The sequence below is a fragment of the Ambystoma mexicanum genome, chromosome 4q (genome assembly GCF_040938575.1).
Source record: "Ambystoma mexicanum isolate Mex_15411 chromosome 4q, UKY_AmexF1_1, whole genome shotgun sequence".
Lineage (NCBI taxonomy): Eukaryota > Metazoa > Chordata > Amphibia > Caudata > Ambystomatidae > Ambystoma > Ambystoma mexicanum.
Window position 1 is genome coordinate 180157062 of NC_090928.1, and position 16600 is coordinate 180173661.

Here is a 16600-nt window from a genome sequence, read left to right on the forward strand (position 1 = left end):
AAATTATTTCCAGGGCCTCTTTTGGTTACCAGTCCACCCCAACTCCCGGATCGCAAGATGGCGACAGTCTTTTTAAGCCTTCAAACTATGGGCCCAGTACACTGGCCAAATTGCCTTATTCAAGAAACCAGAACACCTGAAAATCAGTAGGAGAGCAAGGAATAGAGTACATTGCACCATTAGATATGCACCAATCATACAAACACACACTAATGGTAAAACCAACACAAAAATCCATACCTTTGTTGATGCAATTAGTGCCGAAGAGAATTTATTTAAAAAAATAAACCTTGAGACCTGGAAGGTTTTAGGATGGTGTTAGAGAGTGTCAGAGTTAAAAATAAAGTGAGGGAAGCAGGAGAAGTAGAAGTAGAGATGGATAAACCAAATAGGCCACGCTGTAAGTGCTCAAGCTTGCAGGGTGAATACAGCAAGGAACCGGCTAGGACACTTGACCCAGAGTCTGGATAGAGACAGAGGACACTGAGGAGCGAGTAGAGAGAATGTCTACTGGTGGTGGTAGACGAGAGCCAATAGGCAATAAAGAGATGTTTTGATTGTGAGAATCTGATGGGAGCCTGTAGAAGACTCACAACTACACAACTAGGAAGGTGGCCCTTGACTGGCGAGGCATGCAGAATTACTGCAGCCTATAAAGGACCCAAGTAGGGGTAGGTAAATCAGATCCAAAGGGCAAGAGGGACAAAACTACATAGTCTTGCCTCAATAAATAAACCCCTAGGTTGGAAGGGGAAAATGGAAAGGTCTTGTCTGAACAAAACGGTGTCATAAGGCTACAGAGTCCTTGAGGACTGCACATAAGTTATATAATTATTGCTTATAGTGTGTATTTATATTTATTTGAAGAACATTGAGGTCAATTTCAATCAGAAATGACTTGAAACCAGGGGTGTTGCTAGGTCTGGAAAAGACCCAGGGCTACGCTAATGTTGGAACGGTCGGAACTGGGGGCTAGCTAGCCTTTTGGTTGTAGCTCCTGAGATTCTATCGGGGCTACAACCAAAAGACCAGGGGCTATAGCCCCGTTAGCCCCCCCACACCCGCAGCAACGCCTCTGCTTGCAACAGAACTTTTACGGATGGGAGCAGCATTCTCCAGAACAGTGTTTGTACAATAGCACAAACAAAAGAATAGCTGGTGAGCCAGCTTATTAAGATGTGAACAATGTGGGAAACTGACCACATTCTTGGGACATTCTGTCACACCCCATTATAGAAGTGTGCTAGTACACTTACAACCTCCGTAAAATTGTGAAGGTAATCATGGCATTTTCCGGGGTACAGATTCCCCAATTGTGTGAATTAGACCATGAATCCGACAATGGCCTAAATAATCTAGATAATTCTAGTTTATTACACCTTTACACTGACATTGAGTTACTCCTCTGACATTGTTTTCCAACAATCTCCCCTTTTGTTTTTTTGTTACCATACTTGAGAGTAGAGGCATGTTTCAATCCGACCCTATGACCAGGTGACCAAGTCTGATGGAAGCTAATAGCCGGGAGGATGGAGAGTTATAGAGGGGAAACCCGTGGAAGTGAACCTCCCTAAACGTCTGTGCAACATCCTTCCATTCAGCTTATATGCATCTAGGAGTTGATGGTGTTTCTATGCCCCTAATGTGAGGTTGTATGTCCCCACATGTACATTGTGCTTCTTTTGTCGGTTGTTCATTCTCCACTGTGTCAGTTCTTATACACAAGCCACATGCACTCCAGGTTCACCCATTAGAAGCAAAGGTCACAGCACCAGAATAACCCACCAGACTATTCTCATCAGACAGTTCAAAGACAAATGTGTATACATGTTTGACACAAGCTGCAAGGCATCTTGGTGAATCCCACTGGCCACCCATCATCCAAGACTGGACCATGAAGACAGGAAGTAAGAGTAGAGTGGATAGAAGGAGAGAAATAAGACAAATATTGATTGATTGATTGATTGATTGATTGTTTATTTATATAGCGCCTATACTTAATGTGTTTCAAAGCACTTGAAGGCAGGGAGGGAACAGGGGAGAATACAGTGACTTTCTTACAAGTCCTTGATACGTTCAGAATGTGAAATTAACTATCGTTATCAGCCTGGCGACATTTCAGATAGTGCAAGAGCTTTTGACAGTGATAAGGAGGGGAGGGGGTAGGAAGGAGAATTAGACAGACAAGCGGTAACATTACTATACCTGGCGACAAATAGGTAGTGCTGGAATTTAACAAGAGGTGGGCGGCAGGGAGGGTTGGAGTACAGTGAGAAGGAGAAGAACAAAACAAGCAACTATCGTACTAGACCTGACAACATTTCAGGTAGTGCTGGAGGGGGAGAGGGAGGAGAAAACAAATGAGGGAGAGCGAGGGGGGAGGAGGTGAACAAGCTGCTATCAAACAGGTCAGGAGCCATTAGTGATAGAGTAAGAGCTTTTGACAGTGATAAGGAGGGGGTGGGAAGGAGAATGAGACAGACAAGCGGCTACATTGCTATGCCTGACGATAATTGAGGTAGTGCGGGAATTTAACAAGGAGTGGGTCAAGAGGGGTTTGGGTACAGGGAGAAGGATAAGAACAAAACAAGCAACTATCGTACTAGGACAAATAAAGAAAGAGCTGTGTGTCCTCTGCATAAAAGTGGGGAGAAAGACCAAAGGTTGAGATAACAGAAGCAAGAGGAATCGAGTAAAGAGAGAATAGGAACAGGCCTAGGACTGAACCGTGGGGAACACTGATTCAAGATGGGATATACACAATTCTGGAACTGATATATGGTGCATATTTTTCATTTTGAGAAATGATATTCACAAATGCCACTAATCTCATCCCTTTATTTTAACTAGCATAAGGATTATTGGCAGTATAATGTACGCCTGTGCTTGTTCACATTTTTACGCTTTACTAAATCATACATGTGATGGTAAATGCACTAAGCTTACTAGTGTACTATTTCAATTATAATGGCACTTCTAAAAGGATCTCAACACTTATGGGAGTTCTAGTTCCAAAAGCCCATGGTGCTAGACTCATATACAAACAGGAAGTGATCATGTTTGCTATGAGCATGACTAAGTTGCGATCAATGGCAAAACGGCAGACATTTGTTAAAGGAGGTAGCCCGATTTTCGGCGCAAATTCTGCAGCTAATTGTGTAATAAACTGAAAATGAGAGATACCACCTAAACAATTTATCTCATCTAAATTACCATCAAACGTAATGTCCAAGGCGTGTTTCAATTCTTCCAAAATAGTGTCACAATAAATATATGTCTATCACATGCACCCAGCAGACAATAATTGAAGGAAGGCAGGACAGCCCATTTCTTTAAGCTAAGTATGCCTTTGTTCTCTGTCATTAATTGTTTTCCCTAAATTTTGTCTCTTCTCTTGTAGCCACCAAACCCCATTCTGCCACCCCAGGTCTTCAATGTCTGACAGGAAATGGGCAATCTTATATAGGAAATGTAGCCGTGACCATCTCAGGGAAGACTTGCCAAGCATGGGCCTCGCAAAGCCCGCAGCAGCATAGCCGAACTCCGGAAAACTATCCCTGCAAGTAAGCAAAGTATTCTCTATTTTTTCTTCTAAATCAAAAGGGATTAAAACAAATGCTTTGTGGAGCACAATCTAAATACAAAATAATTACATTGATTGATCCCAGAAAATACAATATCACTTTATATATTCAACAAGAAAGTGGAAGTGAGTAGAAGATTTCTAACGATCTAAATCCTTGATAGGGAAGAATGACATCCAGTGAATGACTGAGGCTCTGTTGTTTGTGCTCTGCAAGTCTCTGTTGTAGAATTCTCAAGTCCATCCTGCCTGCGACCTTGAGCCCTGGGGACATGTCTTTGAGGAACTTGCTCACGTTGTTTCTCCTTGGTGGTGGTAAGTTCAGATGCACCACACACGGGTTATGGGTGAAAGGATCGAATACAAAGGATCGAAATGCAATACATTCGAGTCAAAAGGACCGGAAAAAAAGACCAAATATTTTTTTGGGGGGAGGGTGGGGGTCCCCTGCCAAACCCCTGTTTTTAGGCCAAAAACCATTAATTTTACCTATACCAAGACCCCCAAAAAATACATTAAAAAAAGGCATTCAGCCTTTTTTTTTCGGTCCTTTTGACTCGAATGTATTGCATTCAATCCTTTTGTTTTCGAATGAATGACTGGACACCCCACACACGGCCTCGGAGGATTGGACCATTCTATTTCCTTTCAGAATGGAGCTCAGAGGAAGACTTACAAGAGGCCATCTCATGAGGCGTGGCTTTGCCATACTGTGCACCTACCCTAATGTTGTCTTCCCTGCGTATCTCTACACCCGCAGTAGACCCTATCACCTTGAGGCGTTGCTCTGCCTGATTATGCTTTCAAGAACCATCCGTATGCTCTAACCCCTCTGCTTGGTCTTGCACTTTGCACTTACTGTAACTAGTGCCCAGATACCTGAGGGTTTTGCCTGCTGCGATAAATGCAAAATTAAATAAATAAATAAATAATCAGCCTGTAGATAATCCCTGGCCATTCTCAAAATGTGTGTTGGAATGGTTAAAAAAAAAGTCCTCCAAATAATGCTTGTGGATTAAATAACTTAACGATAGCCGTATATTAGAGTAAATCTGCTTCGTGAATGTAATTTTGATGGACTAGGCTGATTACCACCATCAGTGAAGCTAACTACCACCAACCAAAAAATCGGTTGCTGCTATCATGATGCCCAAATGAAAGCAATTATGTCCATAAAGTTGTGAGGGAGTGAAATGTTTTTCGCAGCACGAGAGCAAATGTTTCGCTCAGAAGAGTTGTTGGGTCCATGAAAAGAAGAAGCCCATTTAAACTCTAAAGAAATAAAAAGAAGAAATGCTAGACACGCATTTAAAAATAGTAATAGTGTATTAACCACGGTACCAGAAACTTCCAACAAGTTAAATAAAATAGAATAGCATTAGCTCCACCCTCAGGGACATTGTGAGACACACATATTTCAGACAGGAACTGCAGAGTTGCCAATTGTGCAGAGACAGCCTTAGGTGTCGATAAGCGACATGATGGTCTGGTGCTCCTGCGGTCTCTCTCTGAAGGTGATGCTGTCATTTAGATGGAAAGTGCTTCGAGCACGTTCATGAGGCGCACGACTGTGCCAAAGATGATAGCAGAGTCTGGTGTACCGTATGGTAGGCAAACGAAATATAACGAAGTTTATTCTTGGAGAAAGACATTTTTCTGGCAAGAACCACAATATTGGATACACATTTCAAAACATATGTTTGGCATCATGCGTCTAAACTTTTAAAACAGAGAGCAAGTTGTTAGGAAATATGCCTTCCTTGTTCCCATACAATTATTAGCTTTTACTGAGAGAGCTAAAGCTCTCTATAAAATGGACCTAAAAGTGCTTCCTCGTGTCCTTTTATTATCAAGAGAAGAGGTGGGAGTTCATTTGGGCATTATCAGAAACAGAGTTCTGATTGAGAAAGGGTATTAATACATACAAAATCAGAGGGAGAATACACACCTGTGTTACAATGAGCCAACCTCTGTGCTTCCGGTATTTTAAGGAGCTAACACCGAGTGATTATGAATGTTGTACTTCTGTGTGACTGTGTGTATTTTCAGTGGCATAGTCTAAATGAATCTGGACATTGCCAGGGACATATTCGGAGTGACTATGCGTAATAACAGGAGCAGACCTCTGAGTGAGTCTGGGTATTTCCAGTGATTTGGTATTATTTATCCAGACCACAGTGCTGGGACACTGTGAAAGAGTATTAAGAGCAGGCCCTGACTGAGTCTGAGTATTAATGGGCGGAGCTCAAAACACATTGCATAATGTAGGGCAGAGCTCGGATTGACTATCTTGTCTTGGGAGGATAGCTCAGGGGCAACACGCTCGCTTTGGAAACAAGGCGATGACCCGGTCCGCGCTTAGAAACCTCTATTAAGTGTGTTAAAAATAACCAATTACAACTAGTATAAAATTCCAGGGTGATTCTGGGCATTATCAAGAGAAACACCATACTATAACTGCTCACAGTGCAGAACCTTGCCGAGACTTCCCATTTTAACTCCCTCTACATGGAAACAAATGTTGACAAGACCAATAGTCAGGACTTCTCTACAGTATAAAAATGTTCTGTGTTAGGAGCCCAGGGAAATGGGTGACGAGGTAAGGAATAGAGGATGAAGAGGCCCACTGGCTGGGGTGCGGTGAATGGGAGGAGCGCTGCATGCGGGTGGCTACAGTGATAGAAGCTTGGCTGAAGAACACAGAGAAGGAGAACTATGAAGGGCTGACTCATACAACCAGAAGCGCATTCAGAGGGCCGCGCGTGCACTTCTATCATATAACTTGGCGCTTGGATGCCTGAGGGCTTGTGCGCGCTTACTAGTGGAATAAATAAATAAACTAGATGAGACATAGAGAGGCACAGCTTCACCTCACTGATGATGCCCAACAAGGATGAAACACGTGTATGGGGTTGCTGTTGGTACTCTTGTTCATAGGAGAACTGCCATTGCATTTTGGTGCTGGACTGCCCCAGGGCAGGACAAAGACTGATATGCAGGGATATTTCTTCTCTGTGAAAGGGACAGTGAGCTAAATACTTAGTTGAGACTCTCCCAGGGGTTATCCACCAAAGAACAAGTCAATGGGGTGTGCTCATGCTGGTAGAGAGTTTCCCAGACCCCACTCTGTGAGACATAATGAAACTTGGATTTGGGTAACATTTTACAGCCCCCTGCTGTAACAGAAAACCACACGCCACTACACAAGCACCCCCAACGGCCTTTCTTTCCACACTTGCATCATACAAATCAAGCACTCATATCTTCTCTGACACTTATCACCAACCTGGAAAATAACTGCACACAATAGTAAAGATAAAGGTTAATATGGTAATGCCTTATATGCTTGTCTACCAAACTTGTCCATTATATAGGTTTCAAAAAATCCAAAACGCGGTGGTGCGCTCATCTTCCGGCTTCCTAAAGCTACCACTATCACGCCAGTCCAGCAGAAGATACACTTGAAAGTCCTGTGCAGGGTCTGTGAATGCAACCTTGGGTAGGCCCCGCCTTGCCTTAGATCTTTGTTGAAATGGTATTATCCTTCAAGATGCCTAAGGTCGGCGCACAGTATTCTCTTGGTAATTCCACGCACATGCTATTGTTACAGGGGTGACAGACACTTTGCCGTAATTGGCCTCGCATTGTGGAACAAACTCCTGTTGGAGCTTAGGAAAAACCCCAAAACCATTCTCTTTGATTAACCTTATGGTCTTCGAGTAGGTTGTTTCAATTATTTGACATCTGCACCCACATGCAGGTTCTCCTTTGTGGTTCCTTATGGATTAGCATGTTACAAATACAAAAATAGAAAAATACAAAATACTAAAAAATACATCACAAAAAATTCCTAAAATACTACAAACTCAAACACAAGCTGCACACACAAAGCAAACTTCCAGGCACGCAATGGTAACCTCTGGCCTACCCCCATAGAGTCGAAATGTTAGCACCTCTGCTCTGCCTTCTCTGTCCCCACTTACGAACCAAAAATCCCACCTCTTTACTTGCAGGACTCATAATGACCAGGGCCACACACATGGTGAAAGCTGTGCTGTACCAAAACCCAGTAATCTAAAGCAACAACAACAAAAAATAGCCATTAGATTCAACATCAAATGCCAATGTGCTACCTTAATATGATAGTTAGTGGTAAATGTTCAGTTGCTTACATACAAGGTGGCACCTATAAATGCAGAGGTATTTCCATTAAAGGCCAGATGTTGCTTTAGCATTCAGGTACTGTCACCTAAATCCAACCAACTGCCCCCAACTTTCAAAGTTCTCCCTCAACATGATGTCAAATATCTGTTTCATCGCACAATGTGTGTAATGGTCCATTCATATGCTCAGGGGCTCCCACGTGTTGCCAACATATATCATGATAGTTTTGAAATAGTTAAGGTATTGCAACCATACGCTAAGTGTTGCCATCTTTCGGCCAAAAATCCACAACACATCACATCCACTCACAAACCACGTGCACTGGTACAGTAAAATACCCTTACACTCCCACCCATGTGCACTCACACACACATACACATACATATATGTGAACCCCAATCAAGCAAACACACATATACAGGAACTCCTGCAGACACTTAAGAAGTCGGCACTATATTTTGGTGGGAACGATGAGACTTTGCCCATCTGAGTGGGATTAGAGGGTCAGGCAGTTATGCCCTTCAAGCTTGCGAATATCTACACTGTGTCTAAATTACCGCAGGCTAGTAGGCTCCTCCTGATGACATTGATGACTCGGAAGGTGTTACTTGCATGATAGAAAGAGAACAACTGGTCTGTGAGGTAAATAATAATACCTCCTTGTGGAACAATACGACGCTCCAACTGCAGGATGAGATATGTTGGAAAAGTTGAATTTCTAAGGGCATTCTGAAGGTGAATGATCTATTAGAAGGGGACTGTTTAATCAGTCGTGATAACCTTTGGTTAAACATAATTTAAATGTAAGGTAAAAGAGGAGGTTCTCTGTCTTAAGTGAATTATTATCAGAGAGGGTTGCTCTGACTGAAGCTCCTCTCGCAGATGGACCGGAATTGTGCAGAATGTTTGATGTTCCACCACGAATGGTGTCTACCTTCTGAAAACGTATGCCTACTGGTGTTGATATATGTGACTGTTGGGATAGATAGCGACAGAAGTGGTCTATAGAATTGGGCTATGAATTGATCCAGGACGAATGGGATAAGGTGGTCTGAAAGGTCAATGAACGAAATTGGATCTCAATTTAAATCTTGTACAGCTGAAGAGTCTTGGCTAGACAATATTGGACACCTGAAAAAAGAGGTGTTCGCTGGGTCTCCTAGATAATGATCAATGTTGGGGGTGTAGTAAGGAGAGGGGGACTTTCACACATATGTTGTGGGACTGTTCAATGGTCATCGTATTTTGGACCGAAATTCGTAACTTTAAATACATATGGGGGAGGGTTAGGATCCACGATTCAAATCCTGTGTGCCAGAGTGTAGGGTCCAATTGTTAATGGGTCAAATCTTATGGGAAGCTCTCATTTTCTTGTGTTGCTCTCCCTATGATTCCATCTGACTAGTTCAGAGGTCTGCAAAGTTTGGAGCTCCATGTGTTTTGGTCTACAACTCCCATCATCCCTCGCAAGCATAGTAAACATTGATGGACCATTGGAATCGTAGTCCATAACATCTGGAGAACGACGAGTTGCACACAGGTAGTCTAGATGGTTGTGCATGCTTTCCCCCACTTTACTGATTGTAGTACTGTGGTGACCCGCACATTAAAACAGGAGGATCAGGAGAGTTAAGTGGGGAGGGCTGTTGTTTTCTCTCTTCCGCCTGACTGGACCTTGCCTGCCGGACTGGCTGCGGCATCAGCTAGCTTCCCCCTTTTTCTCCTGGCCAGGAAAGGGATAAGAATGTCTGCTGATTAATGATATAGAACACGAGTCTCTCTGTTAGACGTAATAGGGGACCTAGTGACACGTCCATGATCTAACAGGTGGGATGTGTGTCTCTTGCTTGGATTCTTTGTCACTTTATTTTATGACTAACAACAGCAGATAGAGTTGGCATTTTTAGGAGTATGCATATGTACCTAACACTTCTTACATCATGGTTCTGACTTGATATATTTCTACATTTTAGGAGTCTAGACAACAACTACTGCCGGAACCCAGATGGAGAGACAAAACCATGGTGTTACACAACAGACCCAAACACACGATGGGAATACTGCAAGATACCCTCGTGCGATGAATCACCACCAACTGAGGGTAAAAGCAACGAGGCTCCCGAGTGGAACACTTGACTTCTCTAAACTACTATCTCCAATAATACTAATATTAATGCCACTAACAATAACACCTTGTTTTATGTGGTGCTTTCTACCACTGATTAGCAACTCATTGCACTTTACAGGACACATGCTACTGTTACCCAGCTTAAAAGTAACCAGGCAACCACAGAAGGAGATAGAGCTGCAAAGATTCAAGGTTGTCATCTAGACATTAGCCTCAGATGGAGCAGCACATGCTCAATTCATTGGGCCATCATATTTGGCAGAAATAACAGTAATGATAATCATGATGACAGTGGTTGTAGGTCAACTGGTCGAATCTAAATGGTCGACAGGACAAATGGTCGACACCAAAAGGTCGACAGGTCAAATGATCGAATTTATTTTTTTAGTTTTTTCCCTTTTATTTGTTTTTTTTTGGGGGGGTCCCCCAACCCCTTTTTTTGTTAAAAACCCCTTTTTTCCCTAAACAAAAACCTAAAAAATATATATATAACTAAAAAAATAAACCGGTCATTTGTCCTGTCGACCAAATTGTGTCGACCATTTGTCTGTCGACCATTTGACTAGACACCGATGACAGTATCAGGTTTTTATGCAGATGCTGGATTCCTTCCACTTCTGAACACTGTACAAAAAACTGTTATTATAGAATTTAATGGTACTCAATTTGTCAACCTCAGAAGGGTGAAGGCCAGCCCCAGCCCTGCCAACATTCAAACTTGGCACGTGCAGGCTTGCATCATGGCAGAGGCACGCACTTGACCCAATGCACTGTCTACCCTCATACAGGCCTTACTTTCCTTTAGAATATTTAGCCCTGTGGGGATGCTTACACTTCCCTGAGGTTTGACATTAATTTACTTCAGTGGGAGATGAGAATGAGCTTGTTACATGACCATTTCTCACTAGGGCAATCACAGTACAGTCATGCTAATAACAATTCGAGGTAAATAATCACTCGTGGTTATAATGATTCTCTTTGACTACGACATCATTCAGAAAAGAGATCTGTTAGAAAAGACAACATTTTCCAGGAAGCGGGTTGCATTTTAGCAAAGGGTTTTCAGTGACAGAATAAATATAAAATAATATACAATTCTCAATAAATAGAGGGGCTGTGGGAGGCAGAATGTCGAGTTGCAGGACTATTGACGAAGGGCACAGATATTGAAAGAGTTTACACAGCAAGGTTATTTGGCAATTGTTGTGGTAAGTGTCTCAAGCAATCATTTCAACCGTTAGCTGTCTCTATCCTTATAGTTGCCAAATCAAGGAATACAGAGGCTGGCAACCGTTACCATTATTATAATTATTATTATTATTGTATTTATTAAGCGTGCGTGGCACTAGCTTTGGGAAGCAACGGAGCACTTTACAATCATTGGGGGAAGAAAACAGTGAGAGTAGCAGAGAAACAAGTAAGCAGTGAGCCAACAACAGGGCGAGGCTGGCAATTTGGCAGCAAGGAATCTCTGAGCAACCAGGGGAGGGAAAAGTGGGGATTAGATCACCAAGTCTCAGGTAGGGTGGCTAGTGGAAGGTGTGTGAACCTAGACATTAGGGAGCAACCATTCCTTGAAGAGGAGGGTCTTGAGCTCCTTCCTGAACTTTAGAAGTGAGGCGGGTGTGTCTGATGTTGACAGAGGTTCCAGAGTGTTGGGACATACACAGAGAATGCCTGTCTTCTGATTCTTTCCTTCCTGCACTTATGGAGTTCAAGTCTGCACGTGTCCTTACTTCTGGTGGATCGTAGTCCTCTGGAGATGCTGAGATGAAAACTGGAAAACAAAACCGAAATTCCATACCTAATCAAGTGATAGAATGGGTCTCAGATTTATAGTACGAGTATCCTTTATTTCCGGATCCATTATTTGGATGGGGTGCAAAAGAACACGGTTTACATGCATACGATAAGTGAGGGTGGGGGTAGGAAAACAGAAACATTTCCAAATTATATTTTGGAAGACAACGCTCCAAGGAGACACACACGGGGTCTCATTACCACTAAGCACAGGAGAGAGCCTTTATAATGTGAAATGGCATCAGGTAAAAGTGGCCTGGCAATGTGGGTTCATGTAGTATCAATAACCGATGGATGGCTTCTAACTGTTCCACAGAAACCTCAAGAAAACATGGGGTACAGAGGCATTTTGATGGACTGAAGATGACCACAGAACAGCACAACAAAGCGGAGGCAATCCAGCTGAATTTGCTATGGTGGTTGATACAAATTCATCTGCATTTATTTTTGTTGTGCTTTCAATTTTCGCCATAAGAATAATCCCCAAATATGTGAGGTCATCAAAAAGTTCCATAAGACACAATGGTTGGCTCCCTTTCCGCAGAGTCTTTACAGCATATGAAAACAGATAATAGTTTCAGAAAGACCCAAGGGTTTGGGTCCCTTTCTCCGGGGTCTTTCCACTGTATCTGTGCCTCTATTAAACTACCTTATGTGGAGGGGCCTCCTGTCCCTTCTTTAGTTCCCCTTCTTATGGTTTACTCTTCTGCCAAGGAGGGTACTTGCTCTTCTCCTTCACCCACAGCCTTGGTTTACCCTCCTGCTAAGGTCTTTGGGTCTCCCTTCGATATGCAAGCTTTGTATTTATGCTTTGGGGTATTTGTCCCTCTTGTGGGTCGCAGCTCTCGTTTTGTCTCGACCACAACCCTGGTTCACCCCCCTGCCAAGGTCTGTGATACTTTCTTGGATCTAAAAAGCTTCTATTCCCTTTTGTGATGCCAAGGGGTTTGTTCCCCCAGTATAGGTCCCAGACCCCTTTCCGTTGTATGTTTTCACAGTTCTCTTTCGATGTACCCCACATCATTGGTTTACTCTGCTGCCAAGGTCTGTGGATGTTGGGCCTTAAACAGGTGAAATTCATATTTTCTGTAGTTGGCTGTTTGATTTTCAAAAATGGGCCCTGGACCCCCTTCATGTGGTTCCCATGTTTAACTGGGCCGTTCCCCTCTAGTTGCTCACGGGCCTCCCAGAGCTTTCTGTGGCCTCTGGGGCTTTCCGGAATCCTCGCCAGACCTCTCCATGCTTCTACTACTGATCGGCATCTGACTCTCTGCACTCTTGTGGCTCTGCTTCACAGGAGGCGGCTTGCCTCTGCTTTGGTCTGCTTCCCAGTTGTCAAGCTTTCTCTGAGTGTGGTTCTCTGTGGGACACGCTGTTCTCCTCTCTATGGCAGAACTCCACGTACCTTACATGTAATCCAGGATAGGCGTCCCCGACAACGTGAACCCAGGGGAAGCACAGAACAATAAGCACAAGAAAGGGAGGGAGGTTCACGTGAATCAAGCCATTGAATCAATCAACCGAATGAAATGCTCATTGAGTAGGCGCTGGATGGGTAGATAGACCAGGTCAAGACGAATAAAATTATTTATCAATTAATCTTTAATAAACACATATTCAATTCTATTACACATAGTACAAAAATCACAATAAAAGCAGCATAAAAACACAAAATCAGTATTACGCATATATCCAATTAAAGTGCATATAGGTTTAGTAGACGTCCTAAAGTGTAAAATGGACACACTGTGCATAAGATGATTCAAGAACATATTGCATCAGAGGACAGCTTGAGTCTCTAATCAATGCCCAATCTATATTCAAAATCAAAATTACATAACCAAAATAAGGCAAAGAAGAGAAGAAAAAGTAAAAATATAAAGAAGGAAAATAAGTAAAGGCAAATAAACAAAAAATCATATATATGTATGTGGCGGGCACCATCCCACACAGGTCAAGACAATCAATGTTTCCTGTAGGATAAATAAGTTGTCCCCAACCAACAAATCAATTGTATTATACAAAAGACAAACAGAGATGCATCAGTATATACCAAAGCAAGTGCAAAACTTGTCTCCAATCTGACCATAGTAGTCAACAACCAGTACCTAGAACAGCTACCAACAGTCTCATGGGCTGTACTGCTATCTAACACAGGTAGTTTTGACGACGAATTAACAGTGTCTAGGCTGTCTGTCTCTTAACCTGGTAAGAGAGAGAAGGCTTGACAGTCGTCTTCCTCAGGACAGGACAGATAAGGTCATCAATAGTGCAAAATACATGTAGTTTCTCCACATACAAATTTACAACAGGGCACTTGTTCACAGACGATAAAAGAATGTCTTGGCGCTATTCCATGTGTCCCCTCTTCTTCATATGGTATTTCCTTAGTTCACCAGGATGGTCAATACGTTCTGAACAAGTGCCCTGTTGTAAATTTATATGTGGAGAAACTACATGTATTTTGCACTATTGATGACCTTATCTGTCCTGTCCTGAGGAAGACGACTGTCAAGCCTTCTCTCTCTTACCAGGTTAAGAGACAGACGGTTTAGACACTGTTAATTCGTCGTCAAAACTACCTGTGTTAGATACCAGTACAGCCCATGAGACTGTTGGTAGCTGTACTAGGTACTGGTTGTTGACTACTATGGTCAGATTGGAGACAAGTTTTGCACTTGCTTTGGTATATACTGATGCATCTCTGTTTGTCTTTTGTATAATACAATTGATTTGTTGGTTGGGGACAACTTATTTATCCTACAGGAAACATTGATTGTCTTGACCTGTGTGGGATGGTGCCCGCCACATACATATATATGATTTTTTGTTTATTTGCCTTTACTTATTTTCCTTCTTTATATTTTTACTTTTTCTTCTCTTCTTTGCCTTATTTTGGTTATATAATTTTGATTTTGAATATAGATTGGGCATTGATTAGAGACTCAAGCTGTCCTCTGATGCAATATGTTCTTGAATCATCTTATGCACAGTGTGTCCATTTTACACTTTAGGACGTCTACTAAACCTATATGCACTTTAATTGGATATGTGTAATACTGATTGTGTGTTTTTATGATGCTTTTATCGTGATTTTTGTACTATGTGTAATAGAATTGAATATGTGTCTATTAAAGATTTATTGATAAATAATTTTATTCATCTTGACCTGGTCTATTTACCCATCCAGCGCCTACTCAATGAGCATTTCATTCAGTTGATTGATTCAATGGCTTGATTCACGTGAACCTCCCTCCCTTTCTTGTGCTTATAGAAATCCACGTACATGCAGCTCTTGTGGTCCAGGCCAGACCAAGAACAAAGATGCCATTCTCCCGCTTCCTCTCTGCCATTAAATGAGGCAGGGCCAATAGGGTCCCGGCCAAAGCTAAAACGCGTGCTGTCACTTGCATTGGTGATCATCATTTCTTGTGTCCTCTTCCTCATCCCAGTAGTTGTTAATTGGGATGTACTGCAGTAACACATGGAATTATCTGGCAATGTAGTAAAGGTTAGGTTTAAAGGGAAGGCGGCAGGGGGGAAAAGGGTAATTAGTTTTCCCAAGCTGGTCACTACTTTCAATGGGTTTCTCCCTCCCCATGAGATTCTCGCGCTGAGTACCACCTCCAGGGGGAATATTGGGTAGCAGCCTCACCTCCCTGGCCTCATGGCCTCCCTGGCCTGGGCTCCCCATCTAAAGTAGTGACAATCTCTTGGGATTCATCACAGAGTACTGTACAATCTTCAGGATGGTGCAAAATCTGTTTGTTAGGTCTGCCTGATGCCTATCTATTCACCACAAATCCTACCTGATGAACAGATATCAAGTATGGACAAACATTTCCAAACTCAGTCTGTGTGTGTGCGTGTGTGGTGGACTCTACCCTCCTTGGAAAGTTAGTTGTAAATAAACAGATGGCTGTAAATTCTTTTGTACTACCATTTCTTCAACTTCTTTCCAATCTTTAGTCAATCAGTGTTGGAATAACAACTCAAGGGGTGAACAGATGATGCCAGTGACCCCAACAGAACCAAAGAATGCTAGATCAAAAGAGAAGACCAGCACGGGATAGGTGCTCTTCATTGTTGCCTTGCTAGGAATGTGTTTCTCTTTTCAGAAATCTGCCTTGAGATGTTCAGATTCATGTAAAGCTTATCACCTTCCTATGTCGGGGGTCTTGTTTTGCCTGTTTGTACGTTCTCCTGGATTTGAGAAAATCGGAGCAGGTCAAAAAGGATTCCCCTCAGCTTTGGGTGCGTGTGGGTCCCTTTGCAGGCAAAGATTATGAATGCTTGATATGTTGAGGCTAGTGCAAAGAGGGAGCTTCAGCAGATTCAATAATGATTTTGATATCTTCTCTTTCGCCGCTAGCGGCAGCACCTTAAGGGCATATGTTGTGGCAGATATGCTGTTTTTCAGGGACATCAGACTTTTTGTGGAGAACTGTGACCTCGACTCATGCTGTCTGTATTAACAGTAATGTCTTCAATGCTATTTACGGTATGTTGTATCTCAGCCTCTTTGACAAGCTCAGCTGTCAAGTGTACTTTGATTTCAGTGATCTCAGCATGGATAACTGGGATGCTTCTGGAAGGGTTTCACCTAGGAAGATTTAAATTGGGTTATGCTGGCCTTTGGGTCTAATAAAGCAAGTTGAGGGTTAGATTTGGAGAATCAGAGTCCGATTGTTGCTTGAATTCAACAGCCCCTATGTGTGCAACTTCGGCTGACCCCAGCTTACCCCTGCTGTTGTGAGCCTAAATATTGGTGGTCTGGTGTACTTATTAAAATGGAGTAACAGAAAGACACTTCGAGTAGACATCTCCCCCAAAGGAGAATGTAAGTGGAATGACTGCACATAAATGTATTTGAGGTAAATGGCTGCTCATAGATACAACCTAAAACACTAACAGAGGGTAAAATG

At 42.6% G+C, this 16600-nt stretch overlaps 1 protein-coding gene across 1 annotated transcript in view; it reads left to right on the forward strand.

The window, feature by feature from the left end:
* PLG (plasminogen) overlaps positions 1 to 16600 on the forward strand; it is a 372393-nt gene that overhangs the window by 177259 nt on the left and 178534 nt on the right. The window contains exons 8-9 of the mRNA XM_069607701.1: positions 3401 to 3563; positions 9721 to 9848. Of these exons, the coding sequence (XP_069463802.1) occupies positions 3401 to 3563; positions 9721 to 9848 (291 nt within the window). The remainder of the gene's footprint in view (positions 1 to 3400; positions 3564 to 9720; positions 9849 to 16600) is intronic.